At 51.4% G+C, this 18,998-nt stretch overlaps 2 protein-coding genes across 2 annotated transcripts in view; both read right to left on the bottom strand.

Moving 5' to 3' along the window:
• The window catches only part of Gabbr2 (gamma-aminobutyric acid (GABA) B receptor, 2), a 352,730-nt gene extending 345,893 nt beyond the window's left edge, over positions 1–6,837 (bottom strand). Inside the window, exons 1-2 of the mRNA XM_013023244.1 lie at positions 6,766–6,837; positions 3,807–3,903 (exon numbers count right to left, since the gene is read on the bottom strand). Of these exons, the coding sequence (XP_012878698.1) occupies positions 3,807–3,903; positions 6,766–6,837 (169 nt within the window). The remainder of the gene's footprint in view (positions 1–3,806; positions 3,904–6,765) is intronic.
• The window catches only part of Anks6 (ankyrin repeat and sterile alpha motif domain containing 6), a gene marked incomplete at its 5' end in the record, with an annotated part of 49,739 nt that continues 37,264 nt past the window's right edge, over positions 6,524–18,998 (bottom strand). The window contains 3 exons of the mRNA XM_013023242.1: positions 6,524–7,586; positions 9,777–9,873; positions 16,150–16,266. Coding sequence (XP_012878696.1) covers positions 7,537–7,586; positions 9,777–9,873; positions 16,150–16,266 — 264 coding nt within the window. The remainder of the gene's footprint in view (positions 7,587–9,776; positions 9,874–16,149; positions 16,267–18,998) is intronic.

Raw genomic sequence — 18,998 nt, 5'->3', positions numbered from 1 at the left:
TCTCCTGAGTAGCTAGGATTACAGGTGACAGCTACCAGCACCTGGCAGTGGGAGGCGTTGATTGCCCCCCAAGTACAGTAGGGAGACTGACTCAGAGGCTCTAGGATGAAGCAGGCTCACCAGCTCCTATGGCCAGATTTCTGCCTTCACTGAGTGAGAATGGGGAACAGTGCAATCTGAGAACCCCCTCTTTCTCTTCGCTCTTTATCAACTTCTTTGACTGAACCCCCATTTTCCTGCCCTGAGAACCAGATTAGAAACAAATTGCCGATTCTTTCTCTCACAGCTTAGGCAGGGCCAGGCCCCAGGGATCCCCCATCTGGCTGCTGAGGCCTGGGATCCTCTGGGACAGCAGAGAAGTGGTTCCTATAGCGCCGAGCAAGTGGAAAGGGCTGGAAAGACCTCGTCTGTCCCCAGGGGTGGTGAGTGAGTGCCCCCAGGAGATGCATCTTCCCAGTAGCTCAAGAGGACCCTGGTGGCCTTCTGTGACACATGGGGAGGGAGGGTTCCCTAAGTCCTAGGCTGTGGAGGACGGGGGTTCAGGGGACTGCCCAGGTCTGCAGCCCCTTCCTGGGCTTCTGGGAGAGGAGCTGCCTGTGATCCCCCAGGGTGGAGGGCACAGCCTGGGTTAGAGGGCATGGTAGAGTGACCTTAAGTATACCTAGCCAAGGACAGGTGCTCCATCATAGCCATACTCTGAACAGTTCAGACTAGAGGACCTGGGTTTGTGTCAGGACAGCATCTCAGATGACCCCCCCCTTTTCTTGTCGGTTGTGGAGCCTGAACTCTGGGCCTGGGCACTGTCCCTCAGCAGTTCAGCTCAAGGTTAGCACTCTACCACTTGATCTATAGTGCCACTTCCAGCTTTTTCTGTGTATGTGGTGCTGAGGAATCAAATCCAGCGCCTCATGCATGCGAGGCAAGCGCTCTACCACTGGGCCACCTTCCCAGCCCCTGACTCTCTCTTTTTTGGACACCCGATTGATCATTTTCCTCTAAGTCTCATTCCCAGGAAACTCATAGATCCCAGTGGGCAGGGATCTGAAGGGCTCACAGTTAGTATCTCCTAACTCAGATCATACCCAGCTGATGAACAAGGCCCCCAGGAGCAATGGGTCACTTTTCCCTTTCTTCTTAGAACATGGTTATCGAGTCACACAATTTCAGAGCCGGAAGGAGTCTCAGAGACAATCGATTGCATTGAACCTGTCTTCTGGGAAAGCAGGCTCAGAGAGGGCAAGCAAGGCCGCCCAGCAATACAGCGCCACCTGTGCCAAATCTACAGTGGTTCTGCTTACTCGATTCTCAGCAGCCCCTGGTGAAAACTCTGCTACACCAGGGGGTGTAGTGAAACTGGGATATTCTTCTGAATCTTTGAAAACTTAAGGGCATAGCCTTCTTGTTTTCCTCATTCATGTCAGCCCATGTGGTTTACGAAAACCTTGTTTCTTCCAACAAAACACCCAGAAATGCCAGCTCTAGCGTCAGATCCTTGGGAGGTGTGGGACTCAAGAAATGCTTTGCTGCTGTCTCTGAAGCCCAGGGGAAGTCCCAGAAATCCCAAGCCCACTGTCTCCCGAGGAACAGCACCACGGTGCTGGGACAGATATCAGATGGAGACGCAGCTGAGTAAGAGCAAATTCGGTTTGGAGATGTAGGTACAAGTTTCTGTTTTGACACTGAGCTGCTGTGTGACCTTGGGCGAGCACCATCTCCTTCTGGACCTGTTTTTATCACACACTACTTGGATACTGCGCTGACTGTGACATGAAACTGGGACTCAAGGCATCCTCACTGCTATCAGCAATCTTGCTTGCAAAGATGAGGTTGGGTGGGGGCTGCGGGTGGGTGTTTGTCTTCCAGGCAAGCTCAGGTTTACTAAGTGGCTTGTCCACATTTTTCTGGATGTGACAGTTTGTGTGCAAGGAGCTGGTGAGGGGCTCTGTCCAGCTCTGGCACGGACAATCAGGTGAATGACAAATAATCTCGCTTGCTCCGGGTGGACGTAGCTGCTGGAGGATGCTGTTAATTCTGCTGTTTACAGAAATAAGTCCAGTGTGAGTGGAGGCTTTTTGGTGTTGCAAACCAGATGGTATTTCCAGCCTTGATCAGCCTCAGAGCTTTGGTTCCCATGGCAACCCTGAAGTTCCACCTACTGCTACTTCCTCCTTCTCCAAGCTTCTTCCTCTTCCACTCTGGTGTCAGGATCCCTGGAGAACAAAGCCACTAAGTACCTGTGTATAGCACCTTATAGTTTACAGTACACTCCCGCCTTTAGTACCTCATTTACTCCTTGCTGCAGTCTGGTCAGACGGCATTTCTTCTCCCTCCATTTCACAGACAGAAAAATCAAGACCGCAGAAACGAGGTAATCTGCTCTGCCTTCTTCTCACTGGTGTTGGCAAAGCCTGAACCTAAAGCTGATGATTTCTGGATCATCCTCTGAGCTTACAGTTCCCTGTATGTTCCGTGCTGTATGTAAGAGTCTGAATCAAGGTGTGACATCTTTACACAAGTTACTAGTATGTGTTTTCTCTTTATTGTATCTAGAGTTCTACGCCAGTCACTCAACTGTCAGGTCCAGCTACTCATGTTGGGCTATTTACCCCAACATGAAAAATAATAGTGGTGAAGGGCAGAGAAAGGAGATTATTGTGTGGTATGGGGAGGCTGCAGGATAGGGCAAAGAAAGCATGTTAGTCCATTTTTTCATAGTCCATCTCCTTGTGTAAGCGGTACCTGGATGACAGTGCCAGCTGTGTGCGATAAATTTAATGCACTGCTTCTCCTGCTGCAGTGTGCCAATACATTCCCTTGAGACCATGTAAGGCCTGCATTCCTTTTAAATGTCCTGAGGACACCAAAGCTGCTGCTAAGGAAGCACCATAAGAATGGGATGAAAGCTGCATCATGCAGAAGCATGCCCCCAGCAGCCACCAGTGCCTGGCTGCAAATCGGATTTTGAAAACTTGATTTTCACAAAACCAATGTGGCTGGGCACCAGTGGCTCATGTCTATAATCCTAGCTACTCAAGAAGCTGAGAGCTGAGGGTCACAGTTTGAAGCCAGCCTGGGTAAGAAAGTCTATGAGATGCTTATCTCCCATTAACTACCCAAAACCTGGAAGTGGGGCTTTGGCTCAACTGGTAGAGTGCTAGCCTTGAAAGAAACAGCTCAGGGACAGCACCCAAACTCTGAATTCAAGTACCAGTACCGGTACACACACACACACACACACACACATGCAGCCAATGTGTCTGAAGAATCTCATGTTTAAGTTCATGCTAGAAGGTAGATTAATAGAGCTTCATATGGCTAAAAAGTCTTCATATGCTAGATGCGAATCTGGCTGTTTGGGAAGCAGAAATGGGGAGAGGACCATAGCTGAAGGCCAGTCCAAGTTAAAAAAAAAGATGTTTTAGAAATATCATCTCAACCAGTGGCTGAGTGTGATATGCGTGCCTATTATTCCAGCTTCTCTCAAAAAGAGAAGCACAAATAGGATCACAGTTCAGGCCGGCCCAGGCTTAAAGCTTGGAAATAAGCAAGGCAAAAAGGGGCTGGTAGAGCCACCGGTTCAGCAAGCATAAGGCCCTGAGTTCAACCCTAGTACTACAAAAATAAAGGTTTGTTCCTTGTGCCTTCTTCCTGCCAGTTCTCTTCACTCTGTATTATTTATACGATTGTGGTTTGCAAACTGAATTATGTGCATTAAGTTAATTGCTATTCAATCACCAAGTATTTTCCATGTATTCTTGTCATCAGTCTGGCTGGTGCATCCCTGGCCCTTGTCGCAGGTCCCTCACCCAACTCCTCAGGCAGCCTCCAGCTGCAGGTGGTCAATACGGCTGTGCTGAGCAGCACCATGGCTGGTGTCAGGCGGATGTGTGGCCTGACCCTTGCCTAACAGTGAGAGACAAATGACAAGGACATCAGCTGCTATGGAAAGCATTTCCTACACAGCCCATGGCAGCTTTAGTCCCCAGGCCTGTCCCTGGAGCCATGACAGTTATTATTCCAGGGGAAGACAAGGAAGGCAGAGACTCAGCTTTGCAGGGGTGGGGGGCTTCCCCCAGTGCCTTCAATGCCCCCTCAGCCTCTGTGTTGCCTGAGGAAGGCCTTTAGCTATAGCCCTCATGTAGCACCCTAGGGCCTCATAGAAACTGTCTGGAAAGGCTCAGGCTCCCTGCAACGTCTGAGTATTTCCTAAGGTCAGTTTACCCTGTGATCTAGCTCATGAAGCAAGCCTACAGTCTATACTTTTGGGATTTTTTTCTGGCATTACTGGGCTTTGAACTCAGGCCACAAGCTCTCACTTGACTTTTTTACTCAAGACTAGTGCTCAACCATTCAAGCCATACCTCCATGTTGGGCTTTTTGCTGTTTAACTGGAGATAAAGGTTTCTCTGATTTTTCTGCCCAGGTGGGTTTGGAACAGAGATCCTCAGCTCTCAGCCTCCTGAGCAGCTAGGATTACAGGCATAAGCCACCAGCATGTGGCCTCAAGGCCTTTGGTTCCAGTTGGTTCTCCTGCACAAGCTCTTTATAGAGGTGGGACCAAAGGTGGACTGGCTTGCAGCCTATGTGGGGTCCAGCCACAGGAGAGGAACGTGGGCCAGGATAAGGGTCACAAGGGTGAGGACCCAGGCTGGGCCTTTGGAGGCTTGGAAGGTAGAACAGTGGACAGTGTCCATGCCAACCAAGCTTCTGTAAACACTCACTTGCCGGGAATGATTCTCATTGTGTTGAAAGTGGAGACAATTATTCCGCGGAAAGAGCGGTGGCAGAAAGAGTGGAGCAGGCAGCAACCAGCACATCTAAACAGAAAACAGGAACCTAACAAATAGGGAGAAGGCGGGGAGCCCAGAGGTGATAGAGGGTCCAGAGAACATCCACATCTTGCAAGGAGGCCTGGACAAGATGGCCCCTTATCACTCACTGTGAAACCTCTTCTGTGCTGGGTTTTGGGAACACTGACTTGAGACCTTAAGTGTACTTAGATACCTCCGGCCAACAGGGAGAGGAAGACTTAGAATAGGCAGATTGCTCACACTGAAGGGTGAGGCAGAGATAAGGACTGATGGTAGAAGGCCGGAAGGCCAGTCAGATGTCAAGGGCTAGGAGTTCCCCTTCTGGTCTCAGTCATTTCTTGTTATAAATAATGTAATACGAACCTGAACATTAACTGCAAGGTCTACCCAGAAGCATGAGTTCATACTGTTGTGCAGCCATCATATTAACTAAAGCCAGACACTCTGCACCCCAAAGGGGAACCCTACCATTCTCCCAATCCAGCCTGACAACCACTCATTGGCTTTCCATCTCTGGATTGCTGATGGTGGGCATTCGGATCATGGAGCCAAGCAGTGTGTAGACATCCGTGTGTACGTGCTCTCCCATAGCATGTGGTGTTTTCAGGGCTCATCCAGGCTGAACCAGGTCACAGAACTCTGTTCCTGCCTATGGCTGTGCAAGTCTGTTCTGTGAACAGAACACATCATGAATTCATTCACCTGGAGATGGCATCAAGTTGTCTCTACACATTTACATACAAGCTCTTCTTCTACAAATGCTTATCTTCCATTCTTTTGGGTACATAGCTGAGAATGGAAATGCTAGGTTGGTTATGTGGCCATTCCATGTTTAACTTATAGAAGAAATACTGCCCTTTTTATTCTGTCAGAGAGCCACAGAGCTAGATGGGGGCTTGCAAGTGGCCAGACTTGTTGGCTTCACTCACCAGTAAGGAAAAAAACAAAAACCTGAAAAAAAAGAAGCTACCATCACTGCATCCAACTCTTCCTGAAGTAGGAAGGACTTGGTTAGGATCACTCTATAAAATAAACACCAAGAACACTTGCCTCATACATGGTCTTTTCCTCTTGCTTTCACTTTATCTTGGCATCTGGGTACACCTGTCTAGTCCACCGGACCATAGCTGAACTTCACCTAGCCTCTGCCCACCTGGGAAGACATCTCCTCCCAGTGTTCCTGCTCGTGGGGGAAATGGCCCCATGCCACAGCCTCAATGCACTTTTGTTCTTAATGTTCCTCGTGGCAGAGCGTGCCAACAGGAGGTACTGAAATCAGAGATCAAGGACAGAGTGGGATTCTTGATAGAAACAAAAGAGAACCTCCGAGCTATTTATAGCATACCGCATACCCCTCACGAACAAGCTGCAGGGCCTAACTAGCAAGGTGTCATTTGCTTGTTTTGTTGTTGGCTGGATTATTTGCTGCTGACAGGCAGCAAGACATCATGAAGGGAATGTATATTCTAAAGTGAGATCTGCATTCGAGCCAAAGCTGACCTTGTTGGCTGTGTTTGACCTTGACAAAGCCGGTGCCCACTGGTATGCCATAGTCACCAAACCAACAGGAATGTTAGAACTGCCTCTCTGGGTAATTGTGGAGATGAGACACACGGAAACAAGCGTCCAGCAGCCCAGGGGTTTACCCCCTAACAGCTACACTAGAGAAAACCAGGCAGCATTTATACCACTGATGAGCAACAAATGAGGAGTAGAACTCACCACTGTTTAATAGAAGCAGTTTGGCAAATGAAACTAGAAGCATCAAGTCCCTGCATGAAAACAACCAATAATATAATAACAAATGTTTGCTGAAATGCAGTGGAAACCAGCTCCACAGGGCTAAAGCAAAATGACATCCTGGTCTCTGACCAGTGGATAGCGGTGGTCTTCTCAGCTACCAGCAGCCTCCCGAGGGTAGCCATGGAAGCCCCGGAGAGAGATCTTCCATCACCTCTTTCCGTTCACTCTGCTGGGAGGGGATCTTCATGACAGCTGGCCCACAGAGGGAACTCTCCTGTACCATGGCTACATTTCCTGTCTGTCATCCCTAAGCTTTGGTGAACCATCATCTCTTTGGGTCTGGCTTCTCTGCTGAGCTGAAACTGAGACCAGCTCTAAGTCTGTTCTTAGGAGAAATAGAGTTGCAAGGCCATTGGGGAGCCCAGCAAGCCTTCAGGAAACATCTGGGCCATGAGCACAAAATCCTTAATGAAAGAAGGCTCTACACCCAGCTCCCCTGAAAGGAGATCCACTCCCTGCCCACCTACCCCCAGCCATTCCTGCAGAATGTGGCTCTAACTTTATTAGGTGGAGGAACATCCAGTCTCATATGTTCAACAGGATGCCCTGGTTTGCAAGATGACATTAACTTGCTTGAAACAGACAGGGATGGCCACAGCAAAGTTTTCCATGTATGCCCTGATGTCGACATCTCCTTAATCTGGGATGCAGAATCCATCTTTTCAGGAAAGTCCCAGGCCCTGGCAGTGGGGCTTACTTGGAAGCCCAGCTCAGGGTAGATGTCTGCAGCCACCAGCCCGGGGCCTGGTCTGTACATTTTTGGGTAGCTCCAAGACAGAAGCAAACTGCCCACTCTACCGAATCAGCTCCCATGATTTCTTTGCTGAGAGTTCCCAGGTCAGACACACCAAAGGGCAGGAAGTCACTGGCTGGCCCTTGTATCTTCAGCGCTCCAATGCCGGCAGGACCACGTCAGCAGCTGTTACCTCTTGCTGGAAGCTGCTTCTTCTGGTCTCACCCATCCGGCCATGGCTACATTGAAGCAGAGAAGCAAACAAGAGGGAAAGATTTAAAACATGTAACTGTCTTTGAGACCCCTCCAATCAGCTCTGCTCCAGGGTGAAAGGACTTTTTCCAGTCCCCTTTCTCAAAAGGGAAAACGAGATGAAGATGCATGCCTGGTAATCCAAGGAGTGGCTGAACCAAAACCAAGCGAGGTCTTACTCTATGTCCATTGTTAGTTCTAGGGTCACACCATTATACACAGAAAATCAGAAAAACAAGTGCCTAGCTCACCCCTGCCCATTGATGCATAGTTCACACAGGGGATCTCTGCCTTCATAGCATTGTTCCTGGCCTGGACGCCCATTCTCTTCCTTACCTGTGGCTGTGCCCACACTTGCCTTTAGAAGTAGCTCCAGCTCTCCTCCTAGGCCAACCAAGCCAAGCCTGAGCTCTCATGCCGTTCCTTGCTTCTGCACACCGGCGTCATGAGAAGCCTCACACTCACTGTCCTTCCCACGTGCCTGTCTCCTCTGTAAGCCTATGGCTCTGGAGGGCTGGGGAGAGTGGTGCAGAGCAGGCCTGAGGCTGCGGCACCGTGATGAACAGCCCATGAACAGAGAGCCTGCTGGCCTCTGTATGATGGTCTGGCCAGCAGGGCTTGGACCTTGGCACTCAGTAGTGGGACACAGCTTGCCTGCTGGGAAACAACTCCCTTATTCTGCAGGACAGAGGCCCCATCTCAGATTCAGGGGGCTCCCTCACCCTGCTACCCCACTGCCAAGCAGGCTTCCTCTGGAGGGCTGCTTCCCAACGGCCCCAGCCTGGCTGAAGCCCTGAGCATCCCCTGCCTGCTCCCAGGGCTGAGGCTGCCTGGCTGCCCCTGTCTAACAAAAGCAGTGTTTCCCAGTGGTGTCCAGGGTTTGCAAGAGCATCATATAAGACTAACGTGCAAATGCTAGAAGCTTCATGGCCCAAGTGTGCTGAAGGTACCAAGAGACACTGCAGTGAGCGCAGCGTGCAGCGTGGCTTCCACCGAGTCTACCAAACCTCCCTGAGCACACACACCGCCCCCTCATTAAGACCTGTGCAACTGTTCCCAGGAGGCACCAGGCCATGGAACCAGGGGAGGGGGGAACACTGCTTGTAGAAAGGGATAGCTTCCCGGAGGTGGGCTAGGGGCCTGTGGGGCAAAAAGAGTTCCAGGAAGGGCTCATCAAGGCCCAGAACTCTTTGACACCAAGCACCTTAGAGAAGCAGCTTCTGGAGCCACTGGAATGCAGTGAGGAAGGTGATAGGTGTGATTTTCTCCTTCCTTTCCCAGCTGCAACTGGGGAAAGGTCAGGCCTGCCCCAAAGTCCTTTCACAACACAAAGCTCCCGTCTCTCCTGTGTGCCTGAATGAGAGTTCAGAACATGACATGACAGGGAACCTGAGCCCCATTGTGCCTGGTTCTCTACCCTGCAGGAAGGCCAGGTAGGAGAGAGCCATGTTGTGGACCCCCTCTCATCTTCTCTACAAATGGCTGTCTTTGTAGTAAAGACAAATGCATTGGACACATGGAGTGAAGAACACAGAAAGTGGTTGGAAGAACCCAGAGTGCAAGTACCGAGAAAGGCTTTACCTGGGAGGTGACCTGAACACAAGGAATGAATTTAAAGTTTTAAGGCAAGATGTAGTGGGGAGGGCTAATCATCTACCAACCCCTAAATGCTCATCTTACTCTGAGTTTAGAGGGTAGCTGGAAAGCTAGAGGAAGAGACTACATTTCCCAGCCCCCTTTGCTTCCAGGTGGGGCCAGGTGACACGGAGTAGCCAATAAAATGTAAGCAGGTGTTTATGCTTGCGTCAGTTCAGGGCAGTGGAGAAGTGGCTGTGTAGTCTGTCTCTACTGCCCCTTTCCCTTCTTCTAGGCAGAAGCAGAATTCAGAGGCTCCCAGGGATTCAGGGCACCCGAGAAAAGGAGCTGGGGCCCTGAGTCACTGTGTGAAACCACAGGCCAACCGGGAGACCGAGCTGGACTGTTAGGGGAGACCCAGTACCTATGAGTGCCAAATTGGTTACAGCACCAAGCATCCCCAACTGATGTTCCCAGCAGAGGGAACAATAGCCGGTGGTGCGACAGAAATGGCTTGTTTCCAGGTTCTGGGCTGGAACTGGCTATTTCAGGGGCGGGGGCTCAGAGAGCTCACGCAGGTGGCACACCAGAGGATCACGTACAGGGCCTGTTGCCTGGGGCCCTGGTGTTGCTGGCGCTGCTCTCAAAGGAAGAATGGAAGTTGTGGATGGTTTCCTGTAGGATTTGTCTCTCACGCCCCTGTGGAGGAAATTGAAAACAGACACAGAAAGTCTTGTTAAATCTTTTAACCATTAATTCAATTGACACAGTGTTGTTAATGTACAACTCATACTTGAAAAACCCATGGGCGTCTTGAGGGAAATAAAATGATCTAATTGAAAGAGTTTAATAAAAATGACTGAGTAAGAAGCTCCTCCAGCACCCACAATGGCAGCTGTCAGTGCTGGAGAGGTTCCTGGGTGTGGGATTCCATTTCCTGGGCAAAGAGGAACACGGTGCAGCTGGGCTGATACAAGGGTTCCCCATCTTTTTGGCTCTGTGATAAAATCTTCCAGGTCTGATTTCCAGAGAATTTCCAAGTCCATGTCTTCAGGTGAGTGAAGAGGGTGGACATGTCTGGATGCTAGGTGGCAGAATTCAGAGGTTAAGAACAGACAAGAGTCAAACAGCTGGGGTTCAAATCCCATCTCTCCACTTTTGCAAGGTGAGGGAAGTTGAGCAAGATATTTAATGTCTCTGGGTCTTGGTTTTCTCAGCAGTAATAGTACCTCAGATGGGCGTTGCTGCCCTGGGGGCCCTGTGGGCACTGAGAGACAGGCAGGGGCTGACCTCAGAGGAGGGCAGGGTACACGGAACATGAATGAAAAAAGATGTGGTTGGAATATAGCAAATTAAAAACATATAATCGGCCGGGTACCAGTGGCTCATGCCTGTAATCCTAGCTACTCAGGAGGCTGAGATCTGAGGATCACGGTTCAAAGCCAGACTGTGAGACTCTTATCTCCAATAAACCACTAGAAAACTGAAAGTGGTACTGTGGCTCAAGTGGTAGAGCTCTCGCCTTGAGATGAAGAGCCGAGGGACAGCGCCCAGGCCCAGAGTTCAAGCCCCACGACCAACCAAAAACAACAACAACAAAAAATATAATCTTGGGCAGATTTTCTTCTGCTAAGAGTAAGACCTGTCCATGAAATGAGCCCAGACTTTAAACTTCCTTTTTCTTTATTTCATGAGCTCCCCACCCCAAAGGGCCCCTCTCCACACCCTGCTCAGGAACGTTGCACTGAGAGGACAGTAAAGGTTCGCCCCTTATGCTGGTCCTTGACAATAACCGTAAGTCCATCCACACAAGTCTCCAGACTGTGGGGTCAGGGCAGGCACAGGGGACCTGGCGTTCTGCCCACCAGCGATGGCAGTGGTACCTGATACTCACCCCACCCCTGGCTCTACTGAACTCCTGTGTGTATAAAATGGAACACTTTAACCACGCATGGCTGCTAGGGAGCTCAATCTGAGTGATGCATGGGGCAGCCCAGGGCAAGCTGAGGGTGAAGAGGTAAACTGAGGGATGACAGTTACTTTATTATTAAGTGCCGCCTAAGCCTTATGTGTCTGAGAAATGGGTTGGGAAATTGGGGTTCTAGGGCTCACTACTTGCTAACCTTAGGACAATGCTGCAGGTGATTTAAGCCATAATCACTCCCCCCTCACCTCCCACCATCTGCCCAACTGAAGATGATGATAATTTCTTTGTAAGAACCACTGACTTTCCAGAGGCCAGTCTGGTGAGTTCCAAACGGAAAATAACAAATAGCCATTAACTATAGGGAAAAAGGGTTCAACACATCAAGTATTTAAAGAAATGTAAATGAGCCAAGGGCATAGATTTTTTTTTTTGAGCATGTTAGATCAATAATAACCAAGAAGAAGCTGACAGGACTCAGCCAGGATTCAGGGAAGCCAGATGCATTAAGTCTGGCTCTCTGACTCCAGAGTCCTGTTTTAGAAGTTTACCCTGAGAAAAACCCTCAGGAAACTAGCCAGGAAACTAGTTGTCTGCTGTATCCACACAACCAACAAGTGGGGAATTCCAAAATTAATTTGAAAAAATTAATTTAAGCACATCTATGTAAATGTATTATGTTAAAAAGAGTTCTGCCAGGCATTGTGGTACACACCTGTAATCCCAGCACTCAGGAGGATAAGGTCAGAGGATCTAGAGTTTGAGACAGTGAGAATCTGTTAAAAAAAAAAAAAAGGGTTGGGAAGGTGGCTCAGTGGTAGAGCGCTTGCTTTGCATGCCTGAGGCCCTGGGTTCAATTCCTCAGCACCACATAAGCAAAAAGAAAAAAGCCGGAAGTGGTGCTGTGGCTCAAGTGGTAGAGCACTAGCCTTGAGCTGAAGAGCTGAGGGACAGCGCCCAGGCCCAGAGTTCAGGCCCCACGACTGGACCCCCTCCAAAAAAAAAAACCCTCAAAAAACAACAAAAAAACTCCCCTAAAGAGTTCTTAGTCAAATAGATAGTTGTATAGATTTCATGTTCAACAAAGAAAGCAACATATAAAATTATAGACCCAAATTTATCTCAGCCACATTCTCTCTCTCACACACACACACACACGCACACGCACAAGCACGCACGCGCACACACACAACCAATTTGGCACAACACACTGCAAGTAATCTGCCTCAAAAGGAACAGTGTCAGCATTGGTGTCAGCCAGGTTGATGGGTTGATGGTGGTTTCTTTTTTAAAAAAATTCTCCTATGAGAAAACATGTGCCCTTTGTTTCTCTGAGACTGACTTATTTCACTTAACATAATCTTTTCCAGGTCCAACCATTTCTCTGAAAATGACACATCATTCTTCCTGATGGTGAGTAAAATCCCATTGTGCCTATATACACATATACATGTGTGTATGTGCACAAACAGACGTGTACATGTGTGAGCATGCACTGTGCAGGTGTACATACCTGTGCATTTACACACACACACACACACACACACACACATCCCATTTTCTCGATCCATTTGTCCGTAAAGGGCCTCTGGGCTGTTTCCATGTATGTGAACTAAAGTATGGTATTCACAAGGGAGGATTCCCATGGGGTTACTCCTTTAAACAAGTTACAGTTTAACACGATGGAATGTCAGCCGAATGGGGGCAGGCAGGGGTGAATGCAGTCACAGCATTCAGTGAGCATATGTGGACATGGAGCAGGTAAGCTGAGGGGACAGGTAGGGTGGGAGCGTTGGGGGGAGAAGGAGGGGGTGACACTGATCAAATCCATTGCACTCATAAACTGCCATGTTGAACTGAAACCTCTCAGAACAACTATCGAAGGGTAATAAAAAATGTTCACAATTGTTAAAACAAGAATCTCCATTCTGGTACTGTGAAAGCTTAGTAAGATGACAGTAGCGGGAAGGGAAACAGCAGGAAACAACGGCACAGGACGGAGTGAGGACAAGCCTTATATGAGCAGCTTCTGGTGAACCAGTAACACACGTCCCATTTGAAAACACTATACTAAGTTGCAGACTCAAGCCCATACTACAACTTGTGGGGGGTGGGGGAGTCTTGCCTGGTGGTTTCATGACTAACAGGCGGAGAGTCCACAGCACTCTGGTAATGATATGGTGCCTGCTCTATTTGCCGATATTCCATTATTTGGGAGCTAGGTTCTTGACCATTTTTTTTGAGGCTGCAGCACGCAAATTGTTCCCCCAAATATTTTCTTGATAGTGTAAGAAATGCATTTTCTATCACAACCTGTGCCAAGTACATACACATAGCCAAAAGATTCCTGCACAAAAGCATGTTGAGCATTTCTAATTCCTTCCTTCCATCTCCTTCCCTCCCTCCCTTCCTTTCATGTACCAGTACCAGGGCTTGAACTCAGGTCCTGGATGCTGTCCCTAAGCATTTTTTGCTCAAGGCTGGTACTCTACCACTTGAGCCACAGCTGCACTTCTGGCTTTTTGGTGGTCAATTGGAAATGAAGAGTCTCACACATACTTTCCTGACCAGACTGGCACCGAACGGTGATCCTCAGATCTCAGCCTCCAGAGTAGCTAGGATTATAGGTGTGAGAGAGCCAGTGGTGCCTGGTGCCCATTTCATTTCTTTAGAATGTTCCTTGTGTTTCTATAGCCCTGGGTGCTGTGGCCCTGGTGGGTAAGCAGAGCCCGGGTCAGAGTCTGTGTTCTTAGTTGTGTTCCGGGCATTTGAGCCACACTAATGCAGTCTTGGCAAAGGCTTGTGTGACGGGGAGGAGGAGCTCCCGCCCCACCGCAGTCAGAGGCAGGAGACCCGACGCATGGTCAGGCAGCTTGGGCCCCGAGTGACCGGGGCCAGGCATCCTCAGGGCTCTGTGAGCCATTTGTGGCCTGGGCAGTCATTTGTGCATTCTAGGAAGGACAAAGCTGGTGAGATTGACCCTTTATCATGTTCAGCTTCTCCCCAGCACAGCTTTCTCTACCTGATACGATTATCCCCAGGAAGGGGACCCCCCACACGCACCACCCTGCCCCTTTGGCCAGCTGCTGTGGCATGCCTGGCGTGGCAGGCTGGGACCACCCATGGGAAGAGCATGGGTGGGCCTGGGCAGCACCTTGGTCCTGCACTGCAGAGGCTTGACGGGAATCTGGGTGGGAGCCAGTGAGCTGGGTCCCCAGGAAGCACTGCCGGTAGCTGCCCCTTGTGCTTGTGACGGGGCCCTGGGCAAAGCGTGACGGGAGGCCCAGACGAAGCAAGGAGCCGGGGTGCCGATTCAGAGAGAGGCCACAGAAAGTTCCAGACTGCCCAAAGACAAATGTCCTCCTGTGGCGTGAGCTGAGGGTGTGGCCCTGCTCACTCTGAAGGGAAGTTATGCGTCCCGAGGCTGCACACCAGCTCTGTCTTCCTTCTGCCATCCGCAGCCACCGTGGGGAGCAGGCTCTGCTGCTCCCGCCGGTCCTCACAGGGCCTCATAGCCACAGCCTTTCCTGGCTCCCTCTCTTGATTGGCCTGAGCTCCTTTGCTGCCCGTCTCTCTCCCGCTATCTGCCCTCTAGAGACCGCTCCAACTCCACAGCCCCAAACACCAATCACTGCCTCCTTCCCAAAGCCCTTTGCCCATATTCGACTGAGTCACCCTGACCGCCCTGGGGCCCTCTGCCCTTCACACCCAACTCCTATTCTCTGAGCCCCAGCCACTCCCTCCCTTTTTCAGTATACCACACGTCTCTTCGCCCCAGGGCCTTTGCACATGTGTTGCCTTCAGCCTGGTCTAACTCTCTTGTTCTACCCAGGGGTTCCTATCAGGGCGCGGCCTCCTGCGGTGTGAGGGCTCCCGGGAGCCGCACCGTGGATGCTGTGAGCAGTTCTGTGGACGTGGACAGTGTGAGGCTGAACTTTCAACATTCCCACACCACCTGGCAGGGCAGGCGCACAGCGAGTGGCACCCTGCGTGGCAACTGGTGATGGCTAGGGCTGAGCCGCCCTCCAGAGCCACCCTGCACACCAGTTCTCTGGACGATGCTCTTCCCAACTCTAGTGGTGGAACAGCTTCTGCCTGCCACCATCCCCTCCCCCCGCCCCCAGGCTCCAAGTCTAAGGGCAGAGCAGAAGCCGTGCTGGTCTGGAAGCCAGGGGCCACTGCTGGGGGCCACTGCCTCCCCGAGGCCGCGGCTCCCTCCACCCCGAGCCTCTGCTGCCTTGCCAGCCAGACCCCGCAGGTGTGAGGACTGGTGTGTGAGTGACTTGCGAAAGGTAAAGAGTCCTGTCAGTATTTATCTGCTGCTGGCAGGTAGGCTGTGCACGGTCTGGGCGGACGCAGAGAACAGGAAAGCGGCTGTGCTCCCAGACGCCAGCTTGAGGGACAGCCGCCGGCACCTCCATGGAAGGGGAGCAAGAGCAAAGGGGCAGGAAAGGGCCGAAGGCAGAGCTGCCCACAACGGTCCTATTCACGCACTGGCAAGGTGCCATGGTGGACAGGTAAGCCGCAGGTCTGAGGCGGGAGGCCGCACCTTCCTGGGGCCTCTCTGGTGTGTGTGCCTGCCTGCTGATGTGTTAGCTTTAAAGCGGATGAGCAGACGTTCAACTTTAGACAGACACATGGGTGGCCATATCGGTGACGGCGGTTGACAGCTCGGGGTGCCAGGAACCCCACCAAGAGCCATCACTGCACCCTGCAGGCGCCGAGCACTCCGAATGGGCAGGCCCTGCCCGGGTGCCAGCCCTGCCTGTGCCCAGGGCTCTGCTCCTGTGCCCAGGGCTCTGCTCCCCACTGCTGCTAAGGGTGACGCCCCCCTGCCTGCCATGGGTTGAACTCCCCGGAGGGATTGTTTTAGTTTAGGTGAGCGACCACCATGCAGAGAGAGATGTGGGGAGAAGAAACAGGTCGCATGGGAGGTGCTAAGGGCTTGTTCCAAGGGTGCCACCCATGGTCCATTGGCCACAAAGGCCCCAGGACCCGCGCGAGGGGCGAGGGGGTCCCAACAAGAAAAGAAGGAAGGCGGAGGACGGTACCTTGCCTGCGTTCAGCTCGGAGATGGCTGCCAGGATCTGTTGTCGGGACCCGTCGGTCTTAATGCCCAGCTCCTGCAGGTCGCCATCGGTGAGTGTAAGGAACGCTTCCATGTCCACCTGCAGGGGAGGGGGGCAGAGGGGAGGGATCTATCGCCATGCCAACACAGCCGAAATACTGGTGACTGATCCTGACTGGCCACCTCCCAGCCCTGGCTTTACGCTTCCTGCTCCACCCAGCCCAGCCCTTGGCTCTCCAAATGGAGAGACCCTTAAAAGCACAAGAGCAAGGATGATCCTGGGCCGCCAGAGGGTGGGCGCCAAGTCCGGCCTCCGGAAGCCAGTCCCCATGCTACCGCGATTCCCAACACTGGACGCCACCCGGGAAGGTGTGGGCACGCGCAAGTACTCACCGGGGTTCCCTCCCAGCGGACAAGAGAGGTGCAGACTGCGAAAAGACAGAGAAAATACGCAGAAGCAAGAAAGGAAAGCAAGGCTGGGGAGAGTGGAGGCAGAGAGGCCACACTAGCAGATCCAAGCGCTACCAGCCTCAGCCAGGCCTGGGCCTGGAAAGGCAGCCCGGACTCTGCTCCAAGAGAGAAGCTCACAGGCCCCTATCCTTGCAAGATGGGATGAAGGAAGCATACTCATCACCCACACGTGGGATAACCACAGCCTGAGTGTGAGGAGTCGGACAGAGAACAGGCTTCCCTGCCCAGGCAGATTTCTATCCTATATACCCTGTAGTGCATGTGGAATGCAGATGTGATGGTTGGAGCTCTGGCAGCCACACTGACTTAGGAAATGAGAGCTGCACACTTAGTAATGGTGGAGCAGAGAGCTGGAAGGACCCTGGATGACTTCTCTCCAAGGCAGAAATAATCTATTTGATCATAGTTATTTCGGTTTTAATAGATGGAGCCACATCTGATCTGTTCTAATACAGGTAAAAAGGTGATCCGTGAGTCTTGAGTTTAATTTAGACAAGACGAGAACACGCGGTACCATGTTTCCTAATCTGATGGCTGAGTGCATAATGACAGGACTGTTTCCTGCACTGGGCTCGGGGGAGGGTTATTCACACACCAGGCACTCTGCAAGGGGACAGGGCAATGGATGGGTTAACTCTGCTTCCACTAAAGCCTAGGTATGAGTGCTCATGGTGGGGGGGAGGGGCTGGGGTGGAGAACATCCCAGCTCCAGCCAGCTGATGAGTTTCACAGAGGGCAGTCCCCCGAGGGTGGGCACGGCTGCATGGGCTTCTGACAGAGCAGGGTTCTGCGCAGGTGCAGACCTGACACCCACCCGGTTTGGGTGGGAGCCTCCAGTCTCTCCAGGCCCTGCTGCGGGCTCCAGTGCCTCCCTGTTTCCACAGCAAATCTGCGCACTCTGCCTCCTGACCCTGAGGGACTTCAGTGGGAACCCCCCCCCCCCGCCTTGCTCTCTGCGTCTGGCAGGTGCAGCAGCTCCGAGCCAGGCCTGACTGGGACCCCAGCACGCCAACAGAGTGGGGGAAAACATCAGAATGAATGTGACCTCCTAAAATGGACGCTGTGGGGGAGTGGAGGTCTGCCCCGAGGGAGGTGTGCTGGGCGCACCCAGCCAGAGCTCCAGGCGGGAGAGCAACACCAACCAGGAAAGAATTCTCAGAAATGGAAAAAATCCTCACGACCCTTGCAAATGGCCAGAGGCAGGAAGGACAGTCAGGACAGGGCAGAGAGAATCAGGACACAAGGAAGAGAGGCACCCACCCGGCCACCTCCTGAACCAGGACACAGACACCTCAAACGCACCCGCAGCTTGCTGGGGTGCTAGGTGGCTCTCGGGGAGCCACTGTACTGAGGACAGAGTTCACACGCTGAGCCCGGGATCTCCCCCACCCACCCCGTGCTGCTGGCCTGAGGTTTTATTTGGCTAACACACTCGCTTTTGTGACAGTTGTTTTTGGGATGTAATTCATCTATGATTCAATTTGTGACCTGCGGTTTGGTCACAGCTACACATGCTCAGCATCAGGACATTTCCATCATGCCCTAAAAGAAACCCTGCCCTCCCCCCCAATCCCTCGCACCCACTACCCTGCCTTCTGTCTCTGTGAATCCCTTCCTATAAACAGAACCACACCCACACCCTAACCGTGTGACTGTTTTTGTTTTCATTTAGCATAGTTTCTTAGAGATCTCTCTATAGGCCAGTATTTCTCTCTCTCTCTCTTTCACTCACTCTCTTTCTCTCTCCCTTTTTGGTTGGCTGTAGGGCTTGAACTCAAGAGCCTGATTGCTGTCCCTGAGCTCTTTTTGCTCAAGGCTAGCAGTCTACCATTTTAAACCACAGCACCACTTCCTGTTTTCTGGAGAGAAGAGTCTCATGGACTTTGCAGCCTGGGCTGGCTTTGAACTGCAATCCTCAGATCTCTGCCTCCTGAGTAGCTACGGTTACGGGTGTGAGCCACCAGCGCCCAGACCAGTATTTCTCTTTTTAATAGCTAAGTACTATTCCCTCTCTAGAGCAGGTATTATTTCACCTTTGTGACACACATTTGAGCTGTTTCCACTTTGGGCTGGGGATGTCTGTGTACAGCTTCCATGTGGCCCCTGTCTCCACTTCCTCAGGACACACCTAGGAGTGGGCCTCTCAGATCACCTGCTAACTCTGGAACATTTTCATAAGATGCCTGCCTAGAAGAGTCATGGGTTTTTTTGTTTTTGTTTTTGTTTTGTCAGTCATAGGGCTTAACCTCAGGGTCTGGGCTCTTCTGCTCAAGGCTAGTACTCTACCACAGTAGAGCCACAGTTCCACTTCTGGTTTCTGAGCCACAGTTCCACTTCTAGTTTTGTGAGTGGTGGTTAATT

Source organism: Dipodomys ordii, unplaced genomic scaffold, assembly GCF_000151885.1.
Source record: "Dipodomys ordii isolate 6190 unplaced genomic scaffold, Dord_2.0 Scaffold67, whole genome shotgun sequence".
NCBI lineage: Eukaryota > Metazoa > Chordata > Mammalia > Rodentia > Heteromyidae > Dipodomys > Dipodomys ordii.
The sequence above is the reverse complement of the archived record's forward strand: the minus strand, read 5'-3'. Positions and strand labels throughout refer to the sequence as shown.